The 17,368-nt window shown below is 27.5% G+C and overlaps 1 protein-coding gene across 1 annotated transcript in view; it reads left to right on the plus strand.

Annotated features, from left to right (window-relative positions):
- LOC142322618 (cell adhesion molecule Dscam1-like) overlaps nt 1-17,368 on the plus strand; it is a 67,756-nt gene that overhangs the window by 37,005 nt on the left and 13,383 nt on the right. Inside the window, exons 7-10 of the mRNA XM_075361694.1 lie at nt 5,927-6,046; nt 9,825-9,977; nt 10,275-10,419; nt 13,543-13,691. Coding sequence (XP_075217809.1) covers nt 5,927-6,046; nt 9,825-9,977; nt 10,275-10,419; nt 13,543-13,691 — 567 coding nt within the window. The remainder of the gene's footprint in view (nt 1-5,926; nt 6,047-9,824; nt 9,978-10,274; nt 10,420-13,542; nt 13,692-17,368) is intronic.

The raw sequence follows: 17,368 nt of genomic DNA on the forward strand, positions 1-17,368 counted from the left end.
ATTTTATCCTGTGTTTTATATATACTGTTTATAATTGTAGGTGGGTAATCAATGATCTGTGCCAGATGTTTTCTTTTTCCTTTTTTCTAATTATATTGAGATAATTGGTATAGTTGTCAAGCGACAAATTTATATTTGTTACAAATTTAGGATACGGGTAAACTCAAGGAAGTTAAGTAATTTAATTGACAAATTCTACTGTGACATGTGTGTCTGGTTGTAAATTGTTGATAGATTGGTAGAATGGAACTGTTTAAATGTCTTATGAATTCTTTGTATTGAAGTAAAGTATCATCAGCATAGCAGTGCCATTCAGTATAAATTTTTTTCTCCATGTTCCTCATTGAATAATATGTGAGTGTTTTCAACTTGTTGTAAAAATATTTTAGGTAGAAAACGAGAAATTTTGATCCCATTGACAGATCTAGTGTAATATTTGTTGTTTGTCAAACAATTCTCTTCTGTTAAGGCTTGTGTTAAGGTTATGATTTAAGTTATGTATTCTAGTAGTATTATCTTAAAAATATTGCTGATAAATAGCCCTACAGTACCTTTGGAAGAAAATGTTATCTTATTTTGAGGGAGTCATTTAGTATTTAATCATTTTAAAATGTTATCATGGTTCATCATGCAGTTAAACAACATTCATAAAAGTAAAGAAAGCTGTTAAGTATAAATTTAGCTCAGTTTGTCATTAAAGAATTAATAGCTTAATATTCACCATAATTCTTAAGTACATTTACATATTATTAGTGTCATAATATTACACTGTTTAATAATTATATTGAAATATGTTTAATAAATCTTTTGAACAGAGAAATGAATACTATAAGAATTATTTCAATAATAATTATTTCAAAAATTAACTTCTTGTATAAGATTACACTCGAAGAATGTGTTTTTTATTAAATGCTTAACCCTTAAAAAGCCAAACTTAAAAATTTCCACCACAGGTCAAATGAGATTATTTGTCTCTAATGAGTTTTTAAACTGTCTGATATATTTATTTACTTATATCATTTTGAAAGTATCTGATTTTTAAAATGCTGTAACCCCAATATTACAGCATGGCAGTTGGTTAATTTAACTCTGATCAAGCTGTATCAACTACACCATTACCTACATAAAAGGTTAATTAATAATGTACATAAAAAGTTAAATGCCAATAAAATTTTGCAATATCAATTTTTAAATGATCAAATATTTAAAATCAAGCAGAAAAAGCTATTCAGTGAAAAATCAGTTATAAGTTATAAGTACATTTATAAGTAAATTGCTTAAATCCAAGCCTACTCAGATGCTTCCAGTGCTATCATAATTAGCATGGTGTATTATACTTGAGATTAATATACTTAAGAGTATTGATTTCAAATATTCAATTTCATTTAAGCGTGGTACTCTTAATTGGTAGTTATCACTTCCAATTCTAGAATTTTTATGTAAAGGTAATCTTCAAGAATAGTCATCAATTCATCTCTCCCTCACTTAATACCGAAGGATTCTTCAAAGACTGATGTACCAGCCACATAAAAGTGTACAAGTATTTAACAAAATTAAATTATTTTCAGTACACATTGAAATCAATACTGTTGCAAATTGATCAGGAGCCCAATCTGAGGACTCAAAAAATAATAGCAAAGAAATTATTGGAATAACTCATTCATTTTTAACATGTGTCATAAATATATCAATAATTGTAACAAATTAGGAACCATTTAAGTTAGTCATTAAAATGTATAAACAGCTTATAACAAATTTTGATAATAGATTTGATTACATCAACTAAAAGTTTATTAAAAGTAGGTTCAGGAAATTAGTAAAAAAAAGAATAAAAATATAATTTGTGTAACAACGGAAGTGTATGTATAATTTTGCTTTTCTAAGAAGCATGTTTTAGATTCTTTAATCATAAGTCTTAGAAAATATGGTTTTATATCATGGTCTTATGATATAAAGCCATTTTTATATATTATAGTTTTTTTCTCATTTTTGCCTTAAAGACTTACTAACACTATAGTACATCCTGTGATGATTTCAAATAATCAGTTTCATTATAGCATGGTATTATTAGTTGGTATTACAACTTCCATTTCTAGAATTTTTATATTAAAGTAATCTTGAAGAATAGTAGACATCTTACAGCTGCCAATACAATCAGTTATGACCACATGTGTGGTGAATAACATGTACAACACTCATCTTCACTAAGTAATTTAAAAATAACAAGTGCTTTATGTTTGATAGAAGTGAAAAAAGATATTAATTTAAGTGCATCAAGAAGGAGTACTATGAGTCAACTTCTTCATATGTTTTTCATTACTTTGCATTTAAGAAAAATTCTGCTAATATAGCAGTTTATGTCAGGATATGCCAGTTAAGTATACCAGGACATAGATTAAACTTTTCTTCTATTGACACAACAGTAGTTTTCTTAAAATAGTTTAAAATGGTTGATCAAGTATATTTCTAGAAAATGTAATACTGAGTGTTTCTTATTCTCTGATTAAGGTATGTATTCATGTTATATAAAAATGTAATACTTTACTCGTAAAATGATTTGATGTTGTTGGTTTACATTAAAATCAAGAGTTTAAAAGCTGCTATTTAATAATAATAATTTGCTATATAATTAATAAAAACCACTGTGAACACAACAAAATACCAAGAGCTTTTTAATATAAACTAATCAGCTGTACAATGAGCTTTTTGAATCCATGCTACCAACAGTTACAAAAAATAACATCAAATAATGAATTACTACCATTACTTGTAATTCTGATGGTAACACCAGAATTTAATATTGTAGTATTTCATAACTGATGATAAATCCTGGATTTGAAAAGCATTTACATATAAATCATAAATTTATATTAAGCTTGCTATTTTGGTGTGTTTATAAGTGGTTTTTATTAATTGTTAATGATAGCACAATAGGCAATATGTTCATTGAAAATATACATGTAATTCAAAATACTGATTCAAAATATTTTTATTGAAAATAGTATTTTATGACTTAGACACTCTTCCAGTAAACACTTTTTGCAACACCCTCTATGTTGACATCTTTTAGTTTCCTACCTAGAGACATAAAAAAAGCAAGTGAGCATTAAAGATCATCCAGCTATTCAATCATTCTTTCAAATAACCTTTGGCAGTACAGACACCAAGTAACTATGACAAGTACTCCTACCTATAGTCCTGAGGATGGTTTTCTTGTTAAAAATCTTTAATAGTATACAATTTTTATGGAGCATTTACATTTTTTTATAGAGATTAAATGACCTTCTAACTAATATTAAAATATTTCCAATTTAGGAATAACTACTTCATTAAATATTTAAGATGGTCTTGAAATACACTGGCAGTACATTTAGATACATCTTATTTATTTACCACTTTTATTACAATTAATTATTAAGGATAAAACATTTTTTATATATTAACTTTTAATTTTATCTGTTTAGACAAAATTTTCTGTCACAGAAATTAGGTTAGGATAATTCTTTAAATAATAATTGTTATGTTTTTATGTAAAATAACAAGTTTTATAATTGGCTGAAATTTGAGCATTTGATCTGTTATAGTTTTTGAGAAAGTGGTTCTTTCTGGGCAAAAAATAAGTTTTTTCTTAAGTTAAAAAAGAAATGCAAAATTTAGTGTAACTTTTATGAAGGCAGCATATACTGACTTATTTCCTCTGACTAGCTTTTACCAACTCCTGATCTATTCTGACTTCTTTAGATGTACATAATATGACTATTTCAGCTTTTCTTGTCTAATTGTCAATAAGAAATCCATCATGTCTTGTATTGTAAGATAGATTATCTATATAGGTTTTTAAAAAATATATATATATTTTCCAGTAGACCATCATTTAGACTAATTATAATGTCTTCTAAGTTTAATTGAATAATTTTTCCTTACCAATATAGTTTTAAAAGTGTGTCCCAAACCACGTTATTGAAACACTCATTTAGATCTTATCACACTCTACATAGTCGTATCATATAAATATTTTTTTTATCAGATCAGGATAAGAGGCATCTTTAATACTATGCTTTATTTATTTCATAATTACTACTGCGGTTGAGTTTTTATGACAGAAATCATTACAATGAAGTCTTTCACTATTAATTCAAACCAACACAATTGAGTACTTTTTATTTTACTTCTTAGTAGTACCTCTTTCAAGAGTGTTCCTTATACCCTGATTATAAATATAGTCAGGTATAAATCGGGTCTTAATCTCTTGTCTCCACAGATAATGCATTTCTAGGACTTATCCGAACGACATGCATTTTTGTCAAATTCAGAAATTACAAATATATATAAGGACAGATATATAGGTAGACTAACAGCAAACTGCCAGTTTTGTGATTTTAAAACCTTTCTTCTCAATAAACCCAATTTTTGAAGCATTAAAAAGCTGATAATTAGCAAAAAATCTGTTATTTAATTCATTAGTTATTTTTCCATCTTGCTGCAAAATATCTTCTAAATTTTTCACTAGGGCAACTTGTTCAACTGGAAAGCCCTGAACTTCATATTCTATGTGACAGTCCTTTGCCAAAGATTATTGCTTTCATCTTGAATCTTTTTTTTTAAATTTAAGTACCTCTTTATTTCTACTAAACCTTCTAACTATTTTACAAATTTTCTTCACTACTGGCCATAATTATTACATCATTGATGCTGTCTCTATTAAATACTATAGCTTCAAGATATTGTGGCCTATGTAGAATTTCTTAATTCTCTGTTACTTTTTTTAATAATAAAATTTAAAATTGTGATAAGAAAAATAGATTAAAGAACACCCTGGCTGAAGTTCTTGAAAAGTGATTAACATTTTCTACCTACAGATGCTGACATGTGTAATTTGTGAAGAAATGTATTAAATTACTTCAACATAATTTGTACTTCTCATAACATAGACTTTGGGTGATTACAACCAATAAATTCATCAGTTACATTTCTCTGTCTGAGGGTTTTTCAGATCTCTTACCTTGAAGTTTTATCAGAGTCCTGGTACAAATTGATAAATTAATTTTTAATTTATTATTTAACATAAAAATCAATAAAATAAAATAATTGATTACAAAATATTTGGAGATTTTTACCAAATCTATATTCAGTTTGTCCTTTGATGTTTCTGCCTTCTTTAGCATTTTAATAAATAAAAATCCTAAGACATTATCATAATCTGTTAGTAGCAAACATGTTGCTTAAATAATATTAGGAAGAAAATAATTTTAATTCATCTCAACAAAAAGTTTGTATTTATAATTTAAATTAAATAACATTTATTACTGTTGTGATATAGAGCTTAGAAGAAAGTAGATTATTAAGAATTTCATTCTTAATAATTTTAAGTGTATACATATAAACATATTTCCATTATATAAAATTGTCTATTTTTATTACTATTTTTACATCCTTGTATATTCTGCACATGTATTTTAACAAGGAAGATGAGATGGCTGATAAGTAAAAAAGTGAAATTATAGGTAGTTTGATTTCTTGCCAGGAATCAAATTACACTAACTATCCAACCAGTTGGTGTAAAATACACCTTACAAAAATTATGATTTTTATTATTATCATTATTAAAAAAAGTATGTTTAAAATAATGGTTTTATACCCAGATATGTTTTAGTAATTTGTGTGGTTGTTGCAGATTGATAAATTCCAAAAAGTAAGGTAAGAGATAGAATGAAACATTAATAGCTATGCTGACTTCATTGGAATAAACAAAAAATAATTTGTCTTCACTACACTTAAAAAAATAAAAAGATATTCCTTTTTAAAGAGTTGAATTTGTATTCAACAAGTTCTGACTACTTAAAATGTAACTAATTAAAAATAAACTAATATTTAAAATGTTTTTCATGAATTTTAATAATATGCAGTTATTTGTACATAATTACAGTTCCACCAGAGTGGGTGACAGAGCCAAAAGATATGAGTGTAATTGCAGGGCATCCGGTTACTTTACAGTGTCAAGCTAATGGATATCCAGTACCACAACATAACTGGAGGAAAGCAAAAGGTATAAATATTACACACTTCCAGTCAATTTGAATAATAGACCATCCTAGTTGTCAAAATATTTATTAATACCATTTGCCAGAGCAATACTGTGTTGAATGTTAAGTTAAAGCAGTGTGTGTAATAAAAAATCAATATGAAAATCAGTAAAATAATAATAGTATTAAAGTACAAAAAAAATGTTTGAAAATTTTTGCCATATCTATATTTAGTCTGTCCTTTGATGTTTCTGACAGCCTATTTGCCTTCTTTAGCATTACTTTGTTTATCTGTAAAACGGAGTACATAAATATGTTGCTTTACACTATCTGTTGCAATCATTGTTGTAGTTTTGCCACACATAAAGCCCCTGAGATGCAGTGGGTATTAGTCAGCTTCTTTCTCTGAGAGTAATGTTATTCACTCTACAGCCAGTTCTTGTGATCAACAAAATGAACATTCATTCTGTATCACTCATAGGGCTGAATATTACCTACATTTGGTGAACTTGACATACTGATATGTAAATATGTATTTTTCTCATTGAAGAAGACAACAGGAAACCATTTAACTTCTCAATTTCCCTATTAATCTTAGTTTTATTCCAGACCCTTTATGTCATATTCCATCTCTCTGATTTGTCAAAAAAATCTCATTTCCCAAGTATTTAAAACATCTAACCACTCCCAAAGGTTGTCCATCCAGCACAATATCTCCCTGCTTCCCTATCTCTTCAAAAAACTGTCATTTTACTGTTTTCTTTATCTATTTTAACTTTTTATTTTTCATAACATCATCCCAACATTAAGCTGGCTTTGGAGGTCTTTATTATCATATCATCAAAATCATTATTTTAATATTTTTCTCCCTTACAGTTTCACCTATCAGTTCATTTTCTTTAAAAAATAATGAACAGAATATTTAACAGTACCAGACCACAGCACCAGTGTGTGCTCTTATAATTTTTACATTGTTTTCATTGCCCTTTTTAAACAGGAAATTATCACTTCTCTTCCAGTTATCAGGATTAGTTTTCTTTTCCATACGCTACTGAAAGTTCAGTATAACCAGTCCACTTCAACTGAACCTGCTTCTCTTATGAGATATAATGAAATTTTATCCGGTATCTATCTGGTCCTGGTAATTTTTTCATTGCTCATCCCGTTCCAGTAGCATACCACCTACACTGTATCATAACTACCTATCATCTATGTATACCATTCATTTCCTCCATCTGATTCCCCCTCCTTCTCTACCAAGTTTATTTTCTTTATCAACTACCTACTTTATTTCACCCTCTACGTTTACCCTCTCCACAATTTCTTTATTCCTTCTGATTTCTTAACAATCCTCCCGCTTAAAGACAATAGACCAGATGCTCAACAAAGGGGACTCCCCATTGTCAACTATGTAGTGATTTTTATCATCTGCTTGTATGCACAAATGATTCTTTTCAAGAACCATTTTAAGGTTGAATCCCTATAATCCAGTTGGCTTTCAAGTCTAACCTCCTCACTGCAAATTGACATAGTTCATTTAACAACTGACTCAAGGGAAACATCTGAGTTAGCCCAGCTGTCAGAACCATCAAGTGCAGATGTTCATAAACCAAACAGCTCTTTTCACAAACTATCCATTTACTCAGCCATCATTGCTGATTACTCCAACAACCAACATACTAAATAGCCCTTTACAGTGTCAACAATACTCAAGATACCAACTAACCCTCCAGCAACAATTGGTACCCAACATGAGTGAAAACTTTGAAGGTATATGCAGCACCACTGCACCTGAGTTGGCAAATTTAATGATGGCACTCCGTACAGATTTTAACAACCATAACATTTTGATTTAAATCATGTTGTGATTTATGTAGTTCAAGAATCTCTTTACTGTTATTAAGTCTCATCTATCTGCTCCAACATTAATATTTTAATTTAATTTCCACAAAATACTGATGAAAGAGAAATTTCGTATTATTTTAGCCTTATTTTTTTAATTTCAAATTTTGTTTTTTATTTCCTATTTTTTTTTAATTGCTGTTATAGCAATTGACCATCCATGGATGTAACTTTGTAAATCATGAAGAATTTATCCACACCTTAAAGAACTGATTTCAATTATCCGGATTTTGTAGATTACGTTATTAATTCATGCAGAACAATGGGATGTAATATGTCACTAAAAGTTAATTACTTATATTTGTCTCAACCCTTTCCATCTCACCTAGAAGTAACTCATGAATGTTCCACTAAGATATTTTATTGATGGAAAACCATTACAAAGCTAAATGGAACACCAAAACACCAGCAGATTACTGGTGAAAAATAATTTGACATATATTAAAAGCTAACTACAAAAGAAGAGCATCAGTTAGAAAGTTTTATGAAAATATATTAAACCATTTAACATTATTAACATTTTTTTTTTAAATAGATGTTTAATGTTCCATTTATTTCAAACTAAGAGTGATAAAATAAATTCTAACTATAGATCAGTAATTAGCACAAAAATAAACACTAGAAAAAATGTATCCATAAAGAAAAATATAATAAAAATGCAATTTTTATATCACTGCAATTGTCTGTTTGGTCTCTTTAGTTTCATGTAAAGAGCATAGCTACCTAATTAATATGAGACAAACCTTGGTCATGTAAGTATTTTGAGTTAAGTGTAACTTAGTTAGGAACTTGAGGAAATAGACTTTATGACAAACAAAATATATTTGTAAATTTTAATTGTACATTTTATATTGGTTATTTACATATAATGTTGTATACTACTTATAAAAATTCATTTCTCCACTTAATGGTTTATTTTTACCTCCATGTTTTGTACTTTCACAGAGAAAATTTCTCCTTCATTAAAGTTTTGTGGAAATTAAATTAAAATATTAAACAATAAAAGTATCTTTACCATCTCAATTTCTGGCATAAAATGTTTTGCTGGGTTTTTTTTACAGCCAAAATGTATAAACAGAAAATCTTATTTTTCCTTATAGCAATAATATTTATATTCAGCCAACACTAAAAAAAAAAAAACATAATGGTGCTTGTGGAACAAATATTAAATTTTCTTTACTAGTGTTTTATTTTGATGGAAATATTATCTTGCAGTTATTAGCATATATTATTTTATATTCTTATTTTCCTAGAAAGCTTATAACCACTCCTATTGTTTTTACTGTATAAATTGTATGCTTTCCCCAAACATTTTAATCTTGTATTTTTCACCAAATCCATAAATCTAGACAAAATACTTCATCTATAACAACTGGCATTTTATTAATGTTGTTTATTATGATATCACTTATCAGATATACTATGGTTCATCACTTAATCAGATATTAAGGTTTAATTTCTTTTAGGTTCAGAAAAAAGTAGCTGACATTAATCTACCATTGACTCAGCTCCTACAAAACGTTTGAACTGATACACCCATCTTCCAGAAAACAAAGCTGATCTAAAACTTTTGGCTGCAACCAGTGTATTTTGCCCCTGGTAATCAAACTTCTATAACTGCTACACTGAATTTCAGTGACATTGAATTTAGTTTATCTATTTTCTGTCGCATTAAAAATAAAAGTAAATAAGTATATTTTGCTGCTATGATGCAATTATCTTGTTAATTTATTAATATTTGTACCAATATATTAGTACATTAATTTATACATATAAATATTTTATCAGTATATGCTTATTCCATGTCGATACGTTCAAATTCATATATAACATAATTTTTACTCTTTTGTTCTGCTGAAATAGTAATTGTTATTTTAATATAATGCTCATTTTTTTCAGAAAACCAGAGTGGCCAGTTTGGCCCAATTCTCTACAGAAATGGAACATTTACAATAGCTGCTGCTACTGAAGCTGATGAGGGTTCATATTTATGTGAAGCTTTTAATGGTATTGGTGCTAGTATAAGTGCCGTAATTACTCTTTCTGTTAATGGTAAGAAAATTGCCTAATTATTATTTTCTGCATTTAATACTGATAATTTTATAACTAAACCTTTGATTAATTTTATAATTTATATAATCAGTAAGTCTGATCTATTATGAATGTATTTTTAATTTTTTAATGTTTAAAAAAATACTCAAAATCTATGCTGATTTTATTAATATGTAATCTCTCTCTCTTTTCATGTAATCTAGAAATATGTTTCCCACTTATTAAAGTAGTTAAAGAGTTAAAAAGTTATTTCAGAATCTTTTTGTTATATTTCCATTTCATAAAATTTATGTTTAGCTCTTCCTCGATTTATTTCTCCTGTGCTGAAGGAACGCATACACAGCAGTGGTACAGCAAATCTTCACTGTGAAGCTAAAGGTGATACTCCTATGACATTGGTTTGGAAGCGTGATGGTGCACCACTACCTGACTACAGTACTAGGTAGTGATTTATGTAAATCTTGTCATTAAATATTTAGATATTCATATGATTATTAAAGTAAAAATAAAAAAGTATTTATGATGTTTTATTGAAACTAGAGGTGTAAAATTGTATGGATTATTTTAAAAGACCACTTTGAGAATATTGCTGAATCTTTTATTCTGGCCTTTTGTTTTCAATCACTTCATTAGAATTTTTCACAAAATAGTTTGTTCATTCAATAGAAACTATCTTCATGTGAACTCTAGCATAGATTTTTTGGATTGTGCAATATATATTTTTATTAATGCGCAGTAAATAAATAATTTCTTAAAAATGTTACTGGTGCCTATTGCTACTTATTATTATTAATGTAAATAGAATTCATTCTTAGAATATAGTCTTGAATTAAAGTATCTAGATTTTACCTTCAATTTAATTTCTATTTTCACAAGGATCTTTAAAATTAAATACAAATGGATTTTATTTTCTTTTGATTATATTTAAAAATTTTATTATATTTTCTTTTGATATTTTTACAATAATAAAGTCAAAATCAAAATCAGGTGCAATGGCCTGATGATAGACCAAGAAATGGGTTTTTTTACAAACGAGGGATCCCTAAAAATGAAAAGCATTTCACTTATATAAATTCTAAAAATTACATTATATTTCAACATTAATGATTACCACATTTTACATACATGAAATGAAAATAACAAGGCTATAAAATTGTATAAAAAACCTTAATAGTTTTACTTTTTTGGCAAATTTTATTTGAAAGTGAGAATTTTCAAGAGCAATTTTTAGGTGCCAATGTTTTTCCATAACCGTGGCAATGAAAATATTACAATTATATTTTTAAAATGGTTATTAGCAAAGGTGAAAAAAAAATCCTGTTGCATATAACCTGTTGCCAGGTTTTAGCTGCCTGATATTATTAAAGATAAAATACTTATTGTTTTACTATTGTGATGAATCAGGTATAAGTATTTAAAATTTTTCATCGAATGACAACTGAATGTTATTTTTTAGCTGACTGTAGTCTTGTAGCTAAATTATATTTTATAACTTCTTTATCTTTTGTGTAGTTCAAACATTTATTTAGCAGTTGTAAGGAGAATATCTTTCAGATAATTACAGTAACTCATTAAAACAGTATCTTACAAGTAGTACAAAGTGTTGTATTAAGCATTTATCAAAATGGTGTAAAATTTTTGTTTGTTTTCTTATTAATATTTATCTATTTTTTAATAAATAAACTACTGCAGTGTAAACAGTGTTCATTATAAAAGCATATTTTGAATTTTTGTATACAAAATTTTTGTTATTTTTAAGTTATATAAGTAAGGTCTATCAAGAAAATAGATCTTTGAAGAAAGCATCCAAATTTGCTATGTATTAAGTAGTGAATTGTTTTTTAGTTTCTTTTGTACTATATTTCCCTCATTACTTATGTAACCAAGCAACACTGTTACTCATAGCATATGTTTTATAGTTTTTTAAGTGAGTTTATGTTCTTTTTTAATTTTTTTTGTTGAAAAAGATGAATGAAGATGAACGCTGTCAAACATGAATATTGATGAACATGTCAAGCATTGTTTTAAATTTTAGAAATCTTTAATTGAGGCCTTTTAAACGTTAACATAAAATAATAAAGAGGAATATACGAGTCATGCATCACGCCATGTTATGAATTATTTGTTTCAAATTAGGCAGAATAATAACTGAAGACCATGACCTCAATAGCTTTACTAAGCCACACTGTTACTGAGTCACAATATTCCCAGAAAATTGCATGTTATTGTCTGGAAAAATTTAGTATCTATTGTAAGAAGAAATAGGAATTTGTAACATTTTGTGTTTATTAATTTTAAGAGAAAAACTGTTCATGTACTGTTCATGTTCATTACGTGCAAAATTTATCACACAACAGCTGAAAGAAAACTACAGAAAAAGCCAAAAGAAAACTACATTAGTTGTCAACTGTCAGTAGCTTCTGGATTGTCCAAATAAAGGTTGATAAAAGGCGGCTGATAAATTTCATTAGAAAAATGGAACTGTAGTATTGATTACAATGTAGATGCCTAAGCACAACCATCACATTATATAAATAAAAGAATGATAAAGATACTCACAGTGTTTGTATTATTGTTTGTTTTTTTTTACTGGTATGAGATTTATTAGGAGTTAGTCCTGTGAGGATAAATAGTCAACATAGAATTCTATTTCACATCATATCAATTATCTAGAGACAAACTGAAAGAATTGTCAAGAGGCATGGGATAGCAGTTCATGGATGCTGCATTAAAACAATGGACCTACATCTTGTTCATAGTCAAAAGGGATTTTAGCAAAACACATGATGATTATTTTTTTCATCAATCCTATTCTCTCAACTTGGTTCTATGAACATTAATGTGTTTAAACAGAAATCAACATTAAACAGCCACTGATTTCAAACATTAAAGTTATTAAAGGAAATGTATCATGGAGTATATGTACAATTCTGCAAAACAGACTTTCATGAAGCACTCCAGCAATGAAACATTTTCTGAGACAAGTACACTAACACTGCTGGAAATACTATACTCTCCTGGGAAGAGTAAAGGAGGTAACCTAAAATAACTTTTAAATTAACAAGTAAGTTTTTTTTAACAAAATTCTCTGAATAGTCTTTATATACCATTATGTTTATAGTCATCAATTTTAACACTACTCAGATGTGATTTTTAAGAAATCTTCAAATTATATAAAAAATGACAGGTTTCTGTAATCAGTGTCATTATAAGTGAATTCATCTACATTATAATTAGATTATGTTGAAAAATTATATTTTGTAGTACTGATATTGCGACGATTCACTAGAAGATGAATTAGTTTCTTTATTAGTTCTTTATTGAATTAGTTTCCAATAAAAGAGACATAAAATTAGTAAGTTGTAGGCTTTTGGAGAAATTTTCTCCTTTTTAATTTGATAATTACACATTACATCTTGCAGCTGGTGTCTAGTAAATCATTTGTCCAAAAATTCTATAACAAAGAATATATCCTTTAATTTAAATGTATTTGGACCTTTAAATTTTTTAAATTTTAATATTGATTTACGGACTTCATTAATAAATTTTATGCATTTTTTTTTAGGTATCAGAATAAGGAAACTATAACTGAAAATTCTGTGTCCTCTCAGTTGACTATCAAGCAAGCTACTGCTTCTGATTCAGGAAAGTATGTCTGCATTGCAACAAATGCTTTCGGAAGAGATGAAATTGCTATCAGTTTATATGTTCAGGGTAATTGACCAAAATTTCATAAGCTATTGAAAATTTTATAGTGTTTTTTATATATTCTTCTGCTTGGATTCATGTACACTTAGTAAATTATAGCATAGTTTTTAATTATTAATCAAAAATGTTTATATCTTTTGTGATATACAGCAACTGATGTATAAAAAGTGGCTACATAATTTGTGATTTGTTTCCACTTTTAATTCTTTTTATTCTAAATCGCTACTCCTTATGACATTCCTATAGTAGTAGAATCATCAATTCCAAAATATTACCAACAGTATACCATAACCCAATCAGATTGAGACTATACAACATTAATTAATATAAGTGATCTAACTAGTCAATTAGAAGTGGCTTCAACTTTCAACATTGTATTCTTATTTTATAACCTCTTATATTTTCTATCTTATTTTATAACCTCTTATATTTTCTACTCTGGAAAAAATTCTAGATATTGAAAACCGCTAGTTTTTAAGGGTTAATTGTCTTTTCCTGTGTCCAGAATGTCTTATTTTCTTATTATGCAACTTGTAATTTAAATTCAAATATTTTATTATTTTTAAAATCTATAAAAAATTTATTAAATTTATCAGTTTTTCCTTTTCCAATACGTGTAAATCGTAAATTAATAATATATTTTCCCTCACAATTTTTTTTATTTTTCCCTACCTTTTTTTCCCTTACAGTTTATGGGTCAATAATACCAGAACCATTGAGGGAGTAGCATCTTGGAAATTTAAGGATGTGAAGGAAGGATAAAATCCCGAATTCTGTAACATCATTTAATAAAGCAGTTTCTATAGCTCATTGAAGTTAAGCAATGTTGTGAATAGTCTCACTATATGCTTAACAGCATTTATTTGTGGTTAATGACTGTAACATTCAATGAGCTATTTATAAATTTTTAAAAAACAATAATTAATTGTATTTAAGTAAATTATTCGCAATAAATCATAAATCAAATTTTTGTTTATATTAGTGGCACGATTGACTATAATAAGCAGAATTAAAACGTATACTTACAATCACTTATAATTAGAACTTTTATATTAAAAATTAATATAATACATGCTTTCTGTACATTTCATTCACTTTCGACAAGTAATTGTCAATCAAGAGATGTTTAATACATTTTAAAAGTTAGTTATATAACTCTCATCTTAATGACCATTGGAAACCTGCTATAAAATTTCCTTACACTTGAGTGGTTTAATTCTTACTTTAGTAACAGTTAATAATGTATTGAGGTTAAATATACGCTTGTTGAAGATGAAATTATAACACATACTTCAGCTTCTTAAATCGAAACTACATGTTTCATAGTTTATTCTTGTCCCATTTGATTTCTTATATCCATGATCAAATAAAGGAGTAGTCTAGTAAAAGTTTTAATATTGATTTATGGACTTGATTAATAAACTATTACATATGCTGATGACATTCAGAATAAAAACAACAACACAACTTACTTATACAAAGCTACAGTAAAATATATAATAAAATGATAGCTATAATTTCTAGTGATTAAAAAATTGACTAACTTAATTTCAGGGAAAAGTTTTATATGGTAAAGTAACATCTCACATATACTGTGTATATATATATATATATATATATATATACAGAGCAGAGCCATTCTAGCAAGGGACTTTTTCCTCTATTTACAGCCGTACATCTACTCCCCTCTGCAAGCGCCTTGCTACAATTGCTTGGCTATATATATATATATATATATATATAAAATTAAATTCTATTAAATAGACCACCTAGTACAGAATACCAAGATAAGACATATTTTACCTTAATTTAAGTGTTGTAAGCAATATTTATGCAAATATTGCATAATAAAGTAATAACAGAATCATTTCAATGGTGACTGAGGATGTGGGAGCCCACAAAAGTACTTTGATGAACAATTTAGGTAAGATATGTCTTATCTCAATATTCTGTACTAGGTGGTTTACTTAATAGAATTTAAATATAATTTAACAGTACAGAGGAATAATGTGAATCTTTAAAAAAAATTCAGTAAAATGGATGTAATAAAATATACATACATTAAACTGCTAAATTAGATACAAAATCTTTTTTTGAGGTATCATCATATTCAAAATCACAAAAAAAAATTTTTTAAATTCAGGAAACACTATTAGATCTCTGAATATAAAATAAAGTCATTAGAATAAATTTTTGTATCTCTAGGTTTACTGACAGTTCCATGTATGAAATTGATATATGCAGCTGCCATACGTATGAAACTGATATTTAAGTAAAATCTTTAAAAAAAATAAAGATGTCAGTGATAGTAATCAATGAATAAGGATAATATTCAAATCAAATAACATAATATGATCATCAAAAGACCTGTTATACATGAGATTAAATTTAAAAAAAATTTCTAAATTAAATAAAGACTGTAGAAATAAAAAATCATTCAAAAGATTAGTAAGAATGTGTTTATTTGTTAATGTCTTGTATTCAAAGAATGAATAACCCTGAAACTCTAGGTCAGCTAAAGTATCCTTGATGATAGAAGCAACTTATGACATATGTTTTGCTCTAACAATGAATGCTGTTTGAGGAAAAATATTGACACAGTTCTAGCTCCTTATTTAAACCTGGCTTCGGATTCTTTCTCCATTTCTATTCTCCTTCCCTTACTCTTTCATTCCTTTCTAACTTAAAAAAGCAATTGTATGCTAAAGGTCAGCCAGTTATTCAGTTCTTTCTGTCCACTAAACCTTGGCAATATAGATGCCAAGTTACTGTGACAACTGCTCCTACCAGTTGCGCAGTAGGTACACGTTACAATAATAATTCCTGACCTCTTTAGGATGCTTCTCTTATTAAAACTTCTTTATAGTAGCATATGAATGGTTGTAAGAGTAACTATGAAATTAAATCATATCTAATACTCCATGTTTATTTAATTACAATTTGATTTTCAAAATAAATTATTACTATATCACATTAAAGCAACAGATATATTACAAAAAGTTACTGCACTAAAATAAGGTTAGACTTGTGGTGCCAGATGTATACAAATAGCAGAAGATCCATTTTAATATTCAATTTAACAATTTTGTGGTCTTACTGTAAATATTAGAATAATAACAAAACATTAGCCTACTATAAGATTAAAATAAAATTATTTATAAAATTTCAGTTTATATACTCTAGGGTAATGTAAATTTGGTAACCAGTTAAAACCTCTTGTGGTCATTTGTATACCTAGGGTTCCCAAGAAAAATTGCCAAAATAAATTAGTCTTATTGCCTACTATTTGGCAGTATAATCTCATAATGAAAATAGAAAATTAAACTTTGCATTGCAGTACTATATTTTAATTTTTTTTTTTTTGAAATTTCTTTAAACTTAATAAAATATTTGAAGAAAATTATTACAATGTACAAGAGTTATTTTTTTTCAAGGTCCGATCGGTCACGAAAATAAAACCAGAGTGAAATTAAAAATTTTTTTATTTTTAACAAGTACTTACATAGTTACGCTACTTCTCTACATAGTTGCCAATCCGTGCTGTATGGTGGGTGATCAAACACTTCCCAACGAAAACACTGCAGGAGCTTCTTTGTTACAGCTGCAGTGTGCAGCCGAGGATTGCCATGGAGAAAGACAATGCCTGATGACAACATTCCTCTCCGCTTCTTATTCACCCACCA

The sequence above is a fragment of the Lycorma delicatula genome, chromosome 4 (genome assembly GCF_047948215.1).
Source record: "Lycorma delicatula isolate Av1 chromosome 4, ASM4794821v1, whole genome shotgun sequence".
Taxonomy (NCBI): Eukaryota; Metazoa; Arthropoda; class Insecta; order Hemiptera; family Fulgoridae; genus Lycorma; species Lycorma delicatula.